This window comes from Tachysurus vachellii, chromosome 1 (assembly GCF_030014155.1).
Source record: "Tachysurus vachellii isolate PV-2020 chromosome 1, HZAU_Pvac_v1, whole genome shotgun sequence".
Classification (NCBI taxonomy): domain Eukaryota; kingdom Metazoa; phylum Chordata; class Actinopteri; order Siluriformes; family Bagridae; genus Tachysurus; species Tachysurus vachellii.
In genome coordinates, this window is record NC_083460.1 from 26,851,063 (window position 1) to 26,868,810 (window position 17,748).

At 40.3% G+C, this 17,748-nt stretch overlaps 1 protein-coding gene across 4 annotated transcripts in view; it reads right to left on the reverse strand.

Annotated features, from left to right (window-relative positions):
• The window catches only part of celf5a (cugbp, Elav-like family member 5a), a 178,862-nt gene that overhangs the window by 19,529 nt on the left and 141,585 nt on the right, over positions 1–17,748 (reverse strand). For 2 of the 4 annotated variants that reach the window (XM_060880469.1, XM_060880454.1), the window contains exons 4-6: positions 16,255–16,380; positions 15,373–15,452; positions 4,445–4,591 (exon numbers count right to left, since the gene is read on the reverse strand). In XM_060880469.1, the coding sequence (XP_060736452.1) occupies positions 4,445–4,591; positions 15,373–15,452; positions 16,255–16,380 (353 nt within the window). Of the gene's footprint in view, positions 1–4,444; positions 4,592–15,372; positions 15,453–16,254; positions 16,384–17,748 lie in introns of all 4 variants that reach the window. The other 2 variants (XM_060880462.1, XM_060880446.1) reach the window with 1 other exon arrangement.

The window sequence follows — 17,748 nt, forward strand, 5'->3', positions numbered from 1 at the left end:
AAGCTGACTGAAGCTAGCTGCCTGCCAGTGTGCTAATGCTCTTTAAACACACAGAGCGACAGGCGTGTGGACAGCGCAGAGAAAGAAGCTGAAGCCTTCCATATTCAAATTTCTCAGCATGCACAGCTTGGCTAATATCCCTTTTCATGGCGACGTCCAGATTGCTTCAGATAACAATGTGCCGTTTTGTTCTGCTCTTCAGGAATTATAACACAGCAAATTGGAGGCTCGAGCATGTAATTACGTCGGGGGGAAGTGAGCAACATCGATTCGTTCTTGGGTGAGGAAAAGGAAGGAAGAGGAGGGGGGATGAGGAAGAATGGGGCGGGTGGGGGGAAGAGAAAACAAAAGTCCATCGACTGGCTGCACTGACAAGAGTACTCAAAATCTCCCAAGCAATTTCTTTGCTTTCACTCCTAAATCCGCAAACGGTTGGTCCGCATTAGAGGGGTTTTAGAAGAGATAGCAGACGTCTGCTACCAGGGAATTGTAGCTTCCACAGAGTCATCATCATCAGGGTCGTAACCCTTCCCAGAATGGTGCAGATTGGTGCAGAATGGCGATGTCACCAAAAGAAGTTTCCTCAGTGACAGCACACTTTATCATCTAGGCATCAGGTTTTTTTTTTTTTCATTCCTGGCTGCTGGTACTGGATGGCATTAGGTAATCACCTCTTTATCACACACCAATTATCGAGGCAGCTGTGCTCTGAGGCTGCTCTACCTCCACCTGAATCACACATCCTCAACAAGCTGAGTGCAGTCCACACCAGCCACTGAGGGCAAGTGATACAGAGATATGGGAAAAAATAGACTATGCTTATTAAAGTCTCTCGTTGAATAGATGGAGAGAAGATGAACAGCTGAGCGTTATGTGTTCGGGTCTTCATCAATGACGTTTGAAGACTTCGGCAGGAAGGAATCAGTGTTAAATCTGTAATGAACTCGGAAATGACGCTGACCTATTAGTTCCTCAGGAGCTCTTGGCTGCACAATTCCACTCGACTACAAACTGTTATAGAAAGGAAATTATTTACATTTACATTATTTATTTATTGTCCGGTGTCACCTGAATGAGGATGAGGTTCCCTTCTAGACCTGGTTCCATTCCAGGTTTCTTCCTCATATTATCTCAGGGAGTTTTTCCTTGCCAACATCATCTCAGGCTTGATAAATAGTAACTTCATTTAAAACTTTACCATTTTTATTCTGTTTCTAGGCTTCTGTAAAGCTGCTTAGAGACAATGTGAATTGTTAAAAGCTCCATACAAATAAACTGAATTAAAATTGAATTAAATCAAATCATATAGTATCATCGGGACTTTTTTCATGTTAGATTGTTTACCACCATAGGATTCGGATCAAAGCTTGTTTGGAATAGTTTTGAGCTAAGAAACAGACTCAGACGAAAGATTCGTGTTATACGGTGACCAACAGGGGGCGATGTTAGGCAGTATTAGAGTCTGTCCTGAGCATGCCCCCCTAGGCCCCCCCACACACCCCTTCCCCAAATGGCAAAACAAACACTTCCCTCATTTATCCCTGGCCTGAGTGCTTTCAGGTAATTTGTGTGTCATATGAATCTAATGCATCCTCTCTTTAAAACGCTGTCAAATAAAGAAAGCGTCTTTCATCCTCACTGCCACATCTCACAACCCGCCTTTTATTCCCATCCCCCTCCAAAAAAAGTAGCAGCTGCTTATGGAAATACACAAGCTCATACATGAAAAGAAAAGCTTTTAAAAGATATCCAGCAGGGTGCCTGAAAGCAAATTAATGTTTTTTTTTCTCTTCTGTCAAATATTTGTGGTGTTTGGAGAAGAAGAAGAAGAAAAAAAAGCAGATCTATTTGGTATGTGGAGCATCTATGTGACGATAAGCTGATTGCTGCTGGAGAAATAATCGGCACCTTTTTTCGGGGTGGGGGGTGTGTGGGTGGTGGTGATGTGGTGGTGGTGGGGGGGGTATTTTGGCATCGCGTGTCAGGGCTGTTGCCCGTTGCCCCCAAATTTGTTTTCGCAGACCTTCTTTTACAGCTTTGACTAAAATCCAATTTGCTGGCTGTCAACTCTGCCCACTAATCCCCTGCACAGCTGTGTTTGTGAAGGAGCTTCCTAATTTGTGTATTCACACTGTACGTTTCTGAACGTTTCGTAGCTGTACATATATGCACAGAAATACCGAGCTGCTAACTGCATCTTAAAGCTACACAATTAGGAGGTTAAACTAGTTTGTTAGGACAGACAGGAAATGTGGCTAACATTTCAAACAACAGCTTAACAACAGTTTACTGAATTCAGCTGATTTCAGATCAATTTGTTCTCACTTTACAGTTTGAAACTTGAGTCTAAATGAGTGATGCATGCCCACCTTCCTTCCCTACACTCTCAGAAATAGTGGATAATTATGGTCCAGCAGCCTTCCTGTCAGCTCAAATTAGTCTTTTGCTTCTCCTCTGATCTCTTTCATCGACATCTGCCTGCCAACTCTATTTCATCTGTCTGCAGAACTGCCGCTCACTGATTTTTGTCTTTTGCACCACTTTATGTAAACCCAAAGAAAATCCCAAGATATTAAGCAAGAAATAAATACATGTCCATGCTGCAAAAACAATGCGCTCCTGTACTTTTAACATCCATCCATAAGCTGAGTTACAGTACTGTTGTTCCTATTAAAGTGGCTTGAGAGTGTGCATACTAAAGGTACAAAAGATGCATCCATGCAATAAAAAAACGTGACCGTGATTCATATTCCTCTGTCCGTCTAGCATGAAATGTGTGTAATGTCATGTGACACGGTGTGCTGAGTGTGTGGGCAGCAGTTCTGTCTGGAACGCTAAGGCATGGAGACAGTGTCAGAGCTGGAGAGTTGCACACTACTGCACACATCTCTGACACACCAGATACAACTCACAGCCTACCTGTAGGAGTCACACTGGCCTGCCTGCCTGCCTGCCCTCATGTACATTTACATATCCACACACTTTCCATGGACAACCTGCATTTCATAAATCGTAATGAGTGTGGTTTTATTCCTTTTTTACAACAGGGCTGGGTAATTACTCCAGGACTGTCTACTAGTGCACTTCTCACATGGCCTCCCACAAATCTGTGATAGGAAAATGAATGTGATGGATACATCCGCAGAGACTTTGCCAGATTCTCCGGTTAATTCACTTCCTGTGCTAATAAAAATGCAAATTAATGTCTACACACCTACTCCAAGTATCGAATTCATATACGGTTAAAGTAAAGTTCTGACAGGCATGAAACTGAGCCTCAACATCCCAATTTCCTTTCTGCCTCTTACATCAGAAGGATCTTAGTATGCAGGCTAAAAATACATAGAGGCTTTTTCGGAGGAATATTCCACATCATTTCTGTCGTCGGTGGGAAAAGATATGATAAGAGAATGTGTAGGCAGAAAGAAGCTGTAGAAAGAAAGAACAGGAGCAGGAGGAGGAAATAATTAAGTGAGACCAAGAAGATCTAGAGAATTAAAAAAAAAGATGGAGGAGCAGGTGAGCTGCAGAAGAAGAAACGGGAGACAATAGAGTAGAAGAAAAAGAAACAGGTACAGTAGAGGACAAGGGGTAGCAAAAGCAGTAAGGAGGGGCTGAGATGAAGATTAGGAGGAAAACAAGAAGAGATGTTGGAACAGGAGAAGATTGAGCAGCAGAAGAAGAGCAGGAGCAATGTGAAGGTTCAGACACAAAGATCATGTGGGTTTGAGAAGAAGGAGAAGATTAAGTAGTAGAAGAAGAAATAGGAAAAGATAACGGGGAGCGAGAGCAAAAAGGAGATTTAAGGAGAAGGACAGCAGGAGAAAGAGGAGCAGAAGAAATGAGAGAAGATTAAGCAGGAGAAGAAGAAAACGAGAAAAGGACACAGAAATACAAGCAATATAAAGGTGTAGGGACAAAGATCAGGGAAGAGCTAACAAAGGTGAAGAAATAGGAGAAGAGGGAAAAAAGAGGAGATTAAATAGCAGGAGGATATTTAAGAGAAGATTAATGTGGAATCACCTTAGACATTCTTGGAGATTTAGGTTCATAAGACATGAGAGGAGATCAGTAAAAGAAAATGGAGGAGTTGTTGGATCATAGGAGCATAAGAAGAAACAGGGAAAGATGGAGTAGCAGATGAAAAGCAGGAACAGTATATAGGTGCAGGGACAAAGAAATAGAACAATGGAAATTGGAGGAGATGAAGGTGGATGGAGAAGGACCTGGAGGAGCCTGAGGTGCAGGAGAAAGAGGTGATGAGGGAAAAGAATGTGATTATGAAGCAGGATAGTTGGGAGAAGGTTACGGTGTGACTGATTGTTGAGGAGGATCAAAAGACAAAGAATCAGAAGAAAGAGAAGAGGAGGTTGAGGAGGAGGAGGAGGAGGAGTAGAAGCATGGACGCAGCAGTGGATCTGCTCATTAGGATACAGGAACTTACTGCATGTGCGTAGCTGCTGTAGGTGCTGAAGGGCAGCGCGATGGCCGGGTTAAAGATGCCAAATTGGCCCACCATCTGCTGCATACGCCGGATGGTGCGCTCCTTGTCTGTGTCAGCAAACTTTACCACCAGACTGGATGAGGCACCCTGAAAGGGGACACAAAAACAAAGAGGATTACTGACAGCATTCTGTGTTTAATGTCAGCATAGCAGTGCCCAGTGTAAATTGTTGGTGGAGTAAACTTCCTGGTAGGGATGTAACTAAATATGAATACATTACTAAAATGGACAGATCATGTGTTCTGGACTTTTGTTTAGGCCACACCCACAGCCTGGTCAAATAAATGTAGAGGTATTAAAAGTTGGAGCATGAAACAGATGCAGATACAGATACTAGCATTACTAGCAGTTTTGGCTCCGATACATGTACAGAGCTCAAGATAAGATATTATATATTTGTGTGAAAGAATAAAAGCTAAAATGTAACACAATTCTCTTATTTTATAACAAGGAGTAATCCTGCTTGCAAACAGTTTCAACCACAAACTATTAACCCTGCAACCTTTCTGCATCAGGCTGATTGCCTCAGACACCTTCTGACCGTTATACGCAACATTTTACGTCCTTGTTCAATAAAGCTTAACACAGCTTTCTCAAAGTCAAACAGGTTAGGACACTGATTTAAGACTGACGTGACCACTCATGGCCAGGAATCCATTCTGACCTTGTGGAGCTCTCGGTTAAGCCTTCCTCCTTCATTCCTCCTTCATTCAAGCTCATGATACAAAAGAACAACATCAGATGTGTTTTAGTTCATCCATTGAATTGGTTGGACCTTCATATGATTGGCTTACCCCAAAATCAGTAAATACATCCAGGCCCTCAGATGAGTAAGCTTTTGTTGATATATATTTAATATGCTAATTAATTATGTTCAAATTCACTAACAAGGTACATGTTACTCTTACTGGGCAAGTTTCTTAAGTTTAAATTTAAAAATCTGGCAGAAAGTGTTGATTCAGTTACTATAACTGCAACTCTAACAGTAGCTCCAGCTGTCATCACGGCTTGACTTCAGGTGGAGGTTTTGTCCAAGTCTACTGAAGACTCTGGTGGCTAACAAGGTCAATGGGGGACAGGCAGATCCAGCAGCAAGAGAATGTCTGTTCTGGGTTGGGTGTGACATTTTCATGCTTTTTCCTCCGTCTCCTTTTGTTCTCAAGACCAGCCTTGCCAGAGTTCTTGAAGAAGAAGACAGTCTGGTGAATGGTGTGTCTCCAGACCTCACGATCCGAGTACAGGCGGTGGTCAATGTGACAGGCACCAAGAGATTTCTTCAAAGAGTCCTTCTACCTCTTCTCCAGTGCCCCACTGTCACGGTGGCCAGTGCTGAGTTCACCATACAGCACGGTCTCAGGTAGGAGACGATCCTCCATCCTGCAGAGTTACTGCGCTTCTGCACTCCTTCAGCTGCACTTCTATCATGTATATATATTTCTATTTCATATTTCTATTTCATATCAATGTGGTTGTTCTAATACGTTATCATGGTAAACACTGCAAAAAATGACATTTTAGCAAGTAAAAATACATAGAATTTAACAAAAACGTATCTATTATTTCCTATTATCAGTTTACAATAAAGCATTTAAAAGATTATTACACCTATTTCTAGATATATTTAAAACTTGATATTTCAAGCTTGAGATCTACTTTTTTAGAAAGAAGCAAAAAGATCTATAAACTGAAAAAGAAAATATAAAACTCTGTTTTATTGTAATTTAAAATAGAAAATACTGAATACATTTGAACATATCGTCGCTGTCGGGCGGAATCCTCGTATCTCCAAAACCATTACTTTTCAGGAAATTAAGATTAAGGTCAAGATTTTTTTTTCTTTGAGCCCAGTGTTTTGAAGACATTTACCTCAGAAGACGTGTTGATTCGTTGCGACTCTTGTTGAGGAGAAATATGCCGCGAATCTCTCCCACGGAGTGAGGAAGAGGTGGACAGTTGAAGTGTCCAATGGAGTTATGAGATTTGCGCTCAAGCTATTTTCAAGACTTTAGATTGCTTAATAACTTGTAAAAATAACAGACCCATGTGGGGACTGACCAATAGCATCGATATGTGAAAAAATATGAAATTGACCAAAATTGGACATACGAGGTTTCCGCCCGACAGCAACGATATTCAAGCTATTTTATGTCATTTTTGCAGTAACAACTCATATTTATGAACAACAACAACAATAATAATAATAATAATAATAATAATAATAATAATAATAATAATAATAGTAATCTAAAAGCAATAGTAAATTATTATTATATTATTATTATTATTATTATTATTATTATTATTATTATTATTATTATTATTATTATTACTTGGATATAGTGATGTTTTTGGTTAGGAGACATTTTTTAACATGCATGGAAGGAGTGTCAGCATATTTTCTGCCATTTCGGTGTTCTTCTATTTCTGTAAAATGAAGTTCAGTAGAGAAAAGAAGCTGAAGAGTGAATAATAGTTTATGGAGAATAATTTGTAGAGATTAGATTCTGTATTTGAAGCTATTTCAATTCTGCTTTCACTTTCCATTGTAAAAGTGAATGTAATGTCTTTTTAAAGTTGACCCTTAAGAACCAATATTTAGTCTTTGAGAGTTGATTTGCATTGCTTGTACTTTGAAACTGGATCCTTACAACACCTTTTTTTTAACGATGCATTGTGTCAGATTTTCCAGGAGGTGTTTGATGAATGAAATGATGAATTCGTGTCTGTACCTGTTCAGAATAAAAATAAAAAAAAAACTGAATGTTCGCAGAAATCTGACAGGGCTGGATGATATCATCTGAGTCTCTCACTGAGATTGCTCGGAGACTGACACTAGCTAGTGGAAGTGGGGAAGCTGGACTCCAAGGCGACTCGGCTTTTAGTGGCCACGTGGACAAGCCATGTGAACCAAGACAACTCAAGCCATATGGGGCACAATCCTCCTTCTTCCACCCATAGGCTGGGGGCTGGTTTCCTTTCCTTTATCCCACAGAAAGCTAGCAGCAGAGGCTGAGAAGCCATCAATCACATCTCATTTTCTGGTTCGAAGCCTTTGTATAGTACACGAGTGAGCTTTGCAGGGTTCAACAGAAATAATGGAAAAAGAAATACAGACCACTCTGTTTTTCCTGTTTGAACTGATGGACCTTTTTAAAAATCTGAGGAAGAAAGCATAGTTCGTGACATTGCATCTCAAAAAAGTAGATATCTGTTCTACCTTTATCCATATATAAAAGACAAAAGCCAGCTTTATCCTTGCATGAGTCGACAGATATTTGCCGTAAGCTGCCATAGTTCCCTCCGTCTCCAAGCCTCCGCACCAGCGCAAGGCTGCACTTCAGTACAAGGACTTATCTCGTGTCACTCCAATTTTTTATCACCAAACCTGTTAAAATGATTGCTGCATGTAACTCAGAGGGAGTCTGTCACAGCGTGAGACTGGAAATATCAAAATGTGCCTCATGCTGTTCACATTCAACCAATGAAGCATTTTAAAAGCCGGTCAGGTCCTGACTGTTGAAGTAATGAGAAATGGAGCAGGTCTATTTCTTTTCTATTATTCTCTATTCTATTAATAGAGCATTTTATCCTCTGTAGTTATATGCTAAGGTTCTTCAGCTGCTGAACTTAATCTGCAGGTATTAAATTGCCTGAAAGCTTTAACACGGCGGTGCAGTTTTAAATGGTCTAGCACACTTGTATTCGCTATATACAGAAGCTGCAGGGTTTATCAAGGAACAACAGATCTGAAGTGAGATTTTCTTTATCCATATAACAGCAGTAACATGCCTGGTCTCTGGCTCTGTCCACATTTTTACAGGGAAATTTTAAAAACGTTTTTTTTTCTTTGTTTCGCTGTCCTCACTCACTCACTCACTCATTTTCTACCGCTTATCCGAACTACCTCTCTATCTCAAGTGTCATCGGGCATCAAGGCAGGATACACCATGGATGGAGTGCCAACCCATCGCAGGGCACACACACACACTCTCATTCACTCACGCAATCACAAACTACGGACAATTTTCCAGAGATGCCAATCAACCTACCATGCATGTCTTTGGACTGGGGGAGGAAACCGGAGTACCCGGAGGAAACCCCCGAGGTACGGGGAGAACATGCAAACTCCACACACACAAGGCAGAGGCGGGAATCGAACCCCGACCCTGGAGGTGTGAGGCGAACGTGCTAACCACTAAGCCACCGTGCCCCTGTTTCGCTGTCCTATTTACATGAAGAAAAAAAAGATTAACTCTGACGGGGTAAAACTTGTCATGACAATCATAGTTAAAGAAAAGAAAAAAGTTATCAGGCTTATCATGATTTACAGTGAACACACTGCTCTAAAACATTATTCTTGAGACTATATGAGATAATAGTTTATGGTATATTTAATGTCACTTGGCTTAAGTGTGCATGATAGAGAAATACGGACAGGAGAAAACTGAGAGGGAAACAGGTATGTTTTAAAAAATGTGTAGACAGGACCTTAGTCTGCTAATTACAGTGGAGTAGCATTTAATTGTTGAAGCGCTGTCTGTGAGCAGCATCAGGAACTCGGGAACTTTCCCAACTCTGTAGATGTGAAAGCTGGTTGTCTTGGGATGTTTGTTATACTTTTACTTATACTCTTGACAACAGGAGTTTGCCCATGAAAATAATATATATATATATATATATATATATATATATATATATATATATATATATATATATATATATATACCAGAATTTTCTTTCCTGTATTTGTAGTGCCTCTCAGCAAGCCTAACAATAATGTATCAGGTCTGCTAGTGTGGAGACAGAGAAAAGAAACAGAGAGAGAAAGAGATAGAGACAGAGATAGAGAGAGAAGTGGGTGAACAATGAAGTAAAACTCTCATTAAATTTTAAGCCGCTGAGCGACCGGGAGAATTCCCACTAGCCGTGGGCCTGGAGAAATGGATTCAACTGTGAGAATAAAATGTGCAGGGAGAAATAGGAAGAAAGAGGGGCTCTGGAATCAAAAAAAGGAGTGTGGAGGAGTGTGTCTTCACAAGACGCCCTTGAACAAGGGCACCGTGGTCCTTTTCAAGCCCACAAGGTGTCTGTATGAATGAGGTGTAAAGGAGCTAACTAAGCTATATATCTGATATCATGCTAACTCCACAAATCTGTCTCTGTGCCTTTGCTCCGAGGCAATAAGGTCGGATTATCCTGCACTTGCTGCTCTTCTCTATAACGACACTCAAGCCCATAAAATCCGCTCCAGACTGCAGGTTCGGCTTTCCAGTCTAGTTGTAGGCTTTCAATAAAGGATACATACACACTATTGCTATTACGCTTTAAAGCAATATTGTTGAGGTTTCTGACTTTCATATTTACATGTTTAGGTAGAAAAATATTAAGATAAGCAAAATAAAAATAAATTAATTTATAATTATAAAAATAAAATATACATATATGGTAATCATACAAAAGAAAGCTATAACGTAGACATCAAGACTCATCATATAATCAAAAAACTGTGCAGGCATCTTTAACTATATTTATATCTATAACCTACCCATGAATAGTATACAATCCGCCCAAGGATGATCTCACTTGTTCTGCATAACTTTACTGTGACTATTCAGTGTTTTTACTTGAACTAACTTTTCGTGGTTTATCTAACACAAAAGTAAAAGTCAATCCTTTGTCAGTAATCGTTACAATAACGACTTGAAAATCCCAATTCTCCATTCTGGTGTCATTGTATTTAGTTCTGCTTGAAGGACAATGCAGGTTAATCTCTGAGTCTCAGACACAGAGATGTCAATCAAGCTTTCTCATTAAAATAAGTGTAGGGGTATGGGAAAATCCCAGTTTAACAATCACAGTGGTAAGAACAGCAGTCACTCTGCTTAAAGATGACTAAAACCTTGGTAGCTAAGTGTGTTTTTCTTACACAGTGAATGTCCCATTTTCATGATGTTACTGGACAGAATGGACATAAGCCTAATCAGTTCAACTGAAACCCCTTCCCTTTTTAATAGTTTTAGTGTTGAATGTCCTAATAAAATATAACACGTATTAACAGAAAAACAGAACAGAACTGTCAGGATTAATAAATAAAAAAGAAATGTTTTTTTTCCCAACGATGTTAGTGTGAACAGAGATCAGTTGAGTGAATGTCTGATGTTTAAATGTTGCGAGTGACTTTTAGCTTAAGTGAGGAGTCAAAGACTGATGTGGATGAGACTTGTAATCTTATTTCCCTTTGTAAAATTCTGTAAAAACTGGCAGTAACATTGTTTTTCAGAAGCAGATTAGGTTAGAAATGGTATGCAGGCAGGGCATTTTTAGGCCAAGTGTATGCAAAATGCTGCATGCTGCATCCTTTATATATTAGATTTGCTAGACTTTCCCCTAAATCATCACATCTCAGCAGAAAGTATGGAAACGCTTCCTTAACAAAACCCCCATATTATATTTTCATGTTGGACCAGTTGTTCTCTCAAAATCGGTCTCCATATAGCTGCACAGTCACAAAGAAATACTGCCTTACCCAGAGGCATTTTGCCTCAAGGCATGAACATGAATTCCTCTGCACACAGCAGATCTTAATACCAGATAGCTTCTGCAGTTTAATTATTTCTTCCTATATTTGTTGAGGTAGCGCTGATCCCTAACATATACACACAGCTGGAAATGAGAGGTCAGAGTTTGCATGACCCTAAACTTCTCCGAGTGTAATTTCGTCCCAGGACGTGAGTCGTACAAGGCCCTTCCTGAAGCCTGGCAATTTGCTCTACAGCATGAGGGTGTAAATTTTTAATTGTGCCACGTCCAAAGCGTGAGATGAGGAGTGAAGGAGAGATGGAGGGGTCGTGCGTGCCTGGAATAAAGATCCTGTTATGACCAGACATTTGATCTGACCTGTCATTACCCTAGCATACACACCCACACACACACACGCATGCTCACACGTGCACATGCACAAACAAACACACAATATTTTCAGCATTAAGGTCTCACATACTCAAGTATGCATTTACTTACAGTTACATCTAGGCCTGAAATAATCAAATGTATTCAGTGAGAGCTTCCTGATATGGGAAAACAGATTAGTGTGTATGGTGTGACCTATACAGATGTGACACTGAAGGAGCGGCAGAGACAGAGAGAGAGAGAGAGAGAGAGAGAGATTATGCATACATGCATGAATATAATGCATAGAGAGAAGAGCTGTAGTGTGCTTTGGCACAGGGATGTGATCCTGGCAAGGGAGGATGTTGCCTCTGTGTGCTACAGTGTTTGCATTCAAAATGCTTAAACCTCAAGGCCACTTGATCTCAAACAGCTCAAGCTGTGAATTAAAAAACCCCAAAACAAAACAAACTTTCTATGTAGAATACACTTACAATTGACTAGGTGTGCTCTCGAGGCTGAATGCTCCTCCATGATTTACGGTGTGCTTAAAATTTAGTCTTAAATAAAACAACAAATGTAATGTGTCTTATATGTCAAGTAACAGAGAAAGAATTCTCTGTTGTTGTTGTTGTTGTTTTGTTGTTGTTGGCTTTCCTAATACAATAATAGGTCTAATTTATCACCAAGATCCTGCATGAGGTCAAACAATTCACTGTGAAGATTTTTGTTAGCAAGCTTCACATGATGGATATTACACAGGTTTAACCTTTTCCAGTGTTAAAAGACTTATTAGCCTCCGATTGGAAATATCAAAGATGGTCAGAGGAAATACATCAATGCACACTGACACCAAGAAAGAAAAAAATGATAGGAATTTCACATTGTCCCTATGTAGGTTCAGACTAGCTTTCCCTCTGCCACAGAGTCTGGTATCTTTTATCTCTAAACTTAGGAACCTAAAAAGCACTAGAACCCGGTTACCTATCACAGGTAACAGCTAACCACATTTAGTCACAACTATCCAGCCAATCAGATTGCAAGATTCTGAACCTTATGAAACGCGAAGTGCACAAATGCTTATATTTAGAACCTTAAAGCAAAGCATCACACTATGTGCGCACTAACATGTGCTACATACTCATGTTGCTTGTGACAGTGACAGTGACAGTGACAGTGACGTGACATGCGGCTAAGTATGGTGACCCATACTCAGAATTTGTTCTCTGCATTTAAGGATAACTGGTAAATAAAATGGATGGATAGATGGATGGATGGGTGGATGGATGAAAGGATGGATGGATAGATGGATGGATCATACACATGTATATGCCATAAAATTGTTTGAGGAATCATTTGAGCCAATCACTTGTTTTGTTCTTTGTTGATTTGTTGCACTCAGATTGTGCTGTTGCTGTATGTACGTCGAAAATCACCAGCAGCTCTATAGCTTTCTAAGGTGAACAATGGGTTATACTATCAAAGAAGATTCCACAAAACAAGAACTTTATCTATCCACACAACTACAACTGCTAATGCAGTCTTGGTAAACAATGTTTACTAGTGGACCGTTCTAGCAGCCCCATTGATATTTTATATCCCAGGGATATCAGGTTAAATTTTGTTATTTTGCTACAGTAATGGTCTTCAAATGCTCCCTGCACACCGCTCCATATGTTCAACATACTGGAAGCCAGGAAACACTCGAGAACCCGGAGTGCATGACCTTTGACGTTCAGCTGGAAGCGAGGTGACATTTCTCCCATGATGCCTCATGAAGAAGTGAACTGCTTGGACTAAACACCTCCCCTGAACCCGAGGAGCATTGCGGGTCAGCCGCCTCACCTTAATCCATCTGTGTGCCTGATTTTATGACATATTTACTCGATGAGAAAGCTATATGCATGTTCAGTCCGTCGTCTTTATGCCTCCCGGTTCCTCTGTCTCTTTCTCTTGCCAGCCTTCGTTTTTCTGCTCCCCGCGCTTATACAGTGATGAATAATTCACTAGCCGATTTGGTGAAAGGTGAGGTAAACAAGTCTATTGCCTAATATCCCAGGAGGATGGAGAGAGGAGAGCTGCGAGGGGAGGGAAGTGGAGGGTGTGTGTGTGTGTAACAGAAATACAGAGAGATGGTAAAAACCTATATGTATGTATAACCACACAGCGATTCACAATTCAGTGCCTGTGAACTGCACTTACTTTGACCTCTGTCACACCAAACGCTAAGACTTCTGCCCCTTTGACTCTGTCTCTCTGTCTCTGTCTCTCCCTCTCTCTCTCTCTTTCACTCTCTTCTCTACCTTCCTGTCTCTCTGGTTAATCCTTCTCAAATTCAAGTAAGCTTCAGCAACATGTTCAACTTGTTTGTCTTTTGTTCTCTCTGTCTATAAAAACACGCACCCCAATATGGCGCACGTTTACAGCTTCAGCTTTCACTGCCGACAGCAGTTTTATTTAAGTAAACGCACCGTTTGTGAATGTGAGCAAGACCCCAGTGCTATTTTAGAGTCCTGAATAATAAAGAGAGTGAAGCTGAATAGTTTTGATTGAGTCTGCCGGTGTTGAACAGCGGGCTTTTTGCAGCTTAGCGTCCACTCCTCCAGACGTTTTGACTACACACACACTGAATGTACATAAGCAATGTTTGTAGACAAAGCAGCACACTGAGACATTCGGTCTGTTGTTTGAGAGATATTTTGATTGTACGGCAAAGACGGTTGTTCTTTTTCAATATTTTTAATTAACAACAAGAACAACAACAACAATAATAATCATCATCAACATCATCATCAAACTCAGATCTAGGTGTTTGTATAGGAGGTTTCAGGTGTTTGAACTGCAAATAAAATGAATTAATTCATTATAATAACTAAAAGCTGATATAGATGGATTGATGGATGGAGGAATGGAGGCTTAAAAGATGAATGGATGAGTGTGTGGAAGGACAGACAGACAGACAGAAAGACAGACAGACAGACAGACAGACAGACAGACAGACAGACAGACAGACAGACAGACAGACAGATAGATAGATAGATAGATAGATAGATAGATAGATAGATAGATAGATAGATAGATAGATAGATATATGGATGAATGTAGAGCTCGTGATTTAATCCAGATTCAACAAAACCTATCGAGTGTTAATTAATTTGCTAATTATTTAAGCTAGGATCAGACTATTTCTCAGTCATTTACATGTATTACTAGAAAGGCAAACATCACACTCATGATCATGATATAATTCATTGTGCAGCTCTATAATGATTCATGCTTAATGATGCATGGTGGACAAAACTAGGCATAAAAAGTGAACTCCATGTATGATTTGCTCAGTGAACGATCAGCTGTTTGGTTTGTTTAGAAAGCTGTCTGGTGAGATGTTGGGGTTACAGCACTGACAGCTGAGCTTCTCGACCCTTTTGCAGCCCAAGATCCTGTTAAAAACTGTGTGAAATGAATCCACACTGAACCTGATCCAACTGTTCATGTTTTTTTTTTTTTTTGCTTTTACGACCGTTAAGTTTTTTAGTCATGAAATTTCCATTACATTAGCTTTAAGTAGACATTCATTTTAAGTAGACTTGATTTTGAGTTTGTGGCCATTTGGATTCAAGTCATTCGATTCATGCGTCCAATCACACAGGCTAATAAATATAAGAATTAAACAAATATAACAATTTTAATAAATGAGTGGAGTGATTTCTGTAACTAAAAAAAAAAAGAATCCAACTCCCTGGAGGTCCCCTAAAACTTTGCACTTAAAAAAAAAAAAAAAAAAAAAAAAAATGATTTTTTTCATATCTTCTTAAAATCTGATGAAATAAATATGCTTTGAAACTAGTATTACACCGCGATCATGTGTGATTGCACCTGTTTGCATAAGATGCTTTGATTTTAAACAGCAGAGATTGCAGCAAGATGGTAACAATGTCATAATACGGATGAAAGAGGAAAGAAAGCGATTGTGTACTCACCGGCATGGTCTGACTGCCGTGCAGCGCACTGATTGCAGACTGAGCTTCAGCATGTGTGGAGAACTTAACAAAGGCGCAGCCTGCAAACAGAAAGAGAGAGAGAACAAGTGAGTTTTATTAAACATCGTGAAGAGAAGCGAGTCAGAACAGTATATAGAGGCGCCGGGCTGGTGGAGCACAGCAGGCCGGTCCTCTGCAGGCTGTCAGCGCTCCAGGCTCCGTGCTCCAGACTGCACTGATTAAACAGCTAAGCTAGTTAACGCCACATGTGCCTCGACGCATACTAAACACAAACACAGAACAACTGATATCATTTCATCATTAGTTTACACATCAATCAAAAAGAAACTCCATGTTCCGCTTCCTGAGGCAGGTAAAAAAAAAAAAAAAACAGCATTGTGTTAAAGCACTCGAATGATTTATTTTGATTATTCATTTACTTTCTCTCAAAACTCTGGGATCTTTCGTACTCGAAACGTCTTTGGAGAAATCCGAATTTGTTTCGACAGTCATCTTTTTCCTCTCATCCATAAAACTGCAGATTCACACAGCTACTCCCTAAGCTGCAGAAATAATCTCACAGCAATTTTCATAAGAACTAGCTGGGGGAAACTCCAACTCCCACAGTGCTTTGCTAAATGTCAGGCTATATTAGTATCTATCAGTGTCCTCAAAGCCTCAGTGGGCAATAAATGGAGTCTGAAAAAAAGGAAAAAAATAAATAAACAGGCTCAGATATGCTCTTATGTTTCCCTTACGGCTATTACATGTCCCTCGTGAAGGGCTTTTTTTTTTGGATAACAAGCCATTTCGAAGCCAAATAAGATTTCCTGGCAGATTCTCGGCACAGCTATCTTTATGCATTAACACAAATGGTCCTACCTTTACTGTTCCCATCAGGACCTCTTAGCACTGTGCACTCCTCGATGACTCCGTAGGGCTCGAACAGGCGATAGACATCCTCCTCCGTCTGTTGTTTGTTCAGCATCCCCACAAACAGCTTCCTGTCTTCTGAAACAAAGAGCACACATGGTGTGAAACACTATTCGATGATTCTTTTTCCAACTTAACCCCTTGTTCAGCAGCCCAGGCTGGTCAGCACTCTGCTTTCTGGACCGCAGCCACCGAGTGAACACAGGGACTGCTTTGGTCTGGCACGGTTAGCTTGTGGAGTGGAATCTTAGCAGCCATTGTTCTCTGAGCCAAGGCTGTTCATTTTAATTTGAGCGATAATTAGGTTCGACCCCCTACTGAAAAACGTGGCCAGGCCTGTGGGGTAGGAGTGTGAGTACTAAGGTAATAGCTTAAAAAATATATATATATATATATATTGAGAGCTACTGTGCACTCAGACAATCAGGTAAAGAGAGAGAAAAACATAGACCATAAGACCAGGCCTTTAAACCATAACTGATTTATTATTATCAGTCCTCTTTTCATTTATAGTCCTCTAGATCCTGGCAGTCAGTACATGAATCTGAACAACATGAACATTTCCATATTTCCAACATATCCAGGTGATGAAATGCTTTGAACAAATATTCAGTACGTCTTCACCATACAAAGCAGCGCAACCCATCACGAACAGCAGCATTTCATTTTCACTTGATCACACATCAGCAAAATATCTACGCTAATCATGATATCCACGCTAGTTCCCATATATGCTGTTCACACTATACTTCTGTTTCAGGATTAAGCCTTTTTTCCTGATGTAAATCTTTCATCCTTCAGCCATGATGAATCATTTTTTGGGCTGCTCGAAAATGCCAGTGCATGATGTGTAAGAGTGAATATGACTGACGACTTGTGAGTGTGTATCAAACACAGTATCATTCTCACATGACATGTAGTAGGCTGCATACCACTGTGACAAATAGCATGCAGTCGGGTTGCACAGACGAGACGAATATTCATAGTGAAATAAAAAATAGTGATGCAGACAGACAAAAGAGCTAAATGCACTCTGTTATTCTGAACATCTGACATGGCCAGAGCTCTGAAATAGAGTATATTTGTGCCATAGGCTGTAAGTTACGTTTACATTTCATTACAGCATTTGGCAGACACCCTTATCCAGAGCAACTTACAATTTTTATCAATAGCTGAGCAATTGAGGGTTAAGGGCCTTGCTCAGGGGCCCAGCAGTGGCATCTTTGTGGACAGGGGCTTTAAACTCACAACCTTCCGAGTGGTAGTCCAACACCTTAACCACTAGGTTGCCACATCCACAGAACTACACCTGTTTCCAGTCCTACTCGACTAGTTGAGAGCTGAATAACGGCTGAGCAAGACTCGCTTTCAGTTTCCTGTTGAGGCAGTTATTATCATGGCGTTAAAATGGTTTCTTATCCTCCTCAAACAAAAACCACTTAC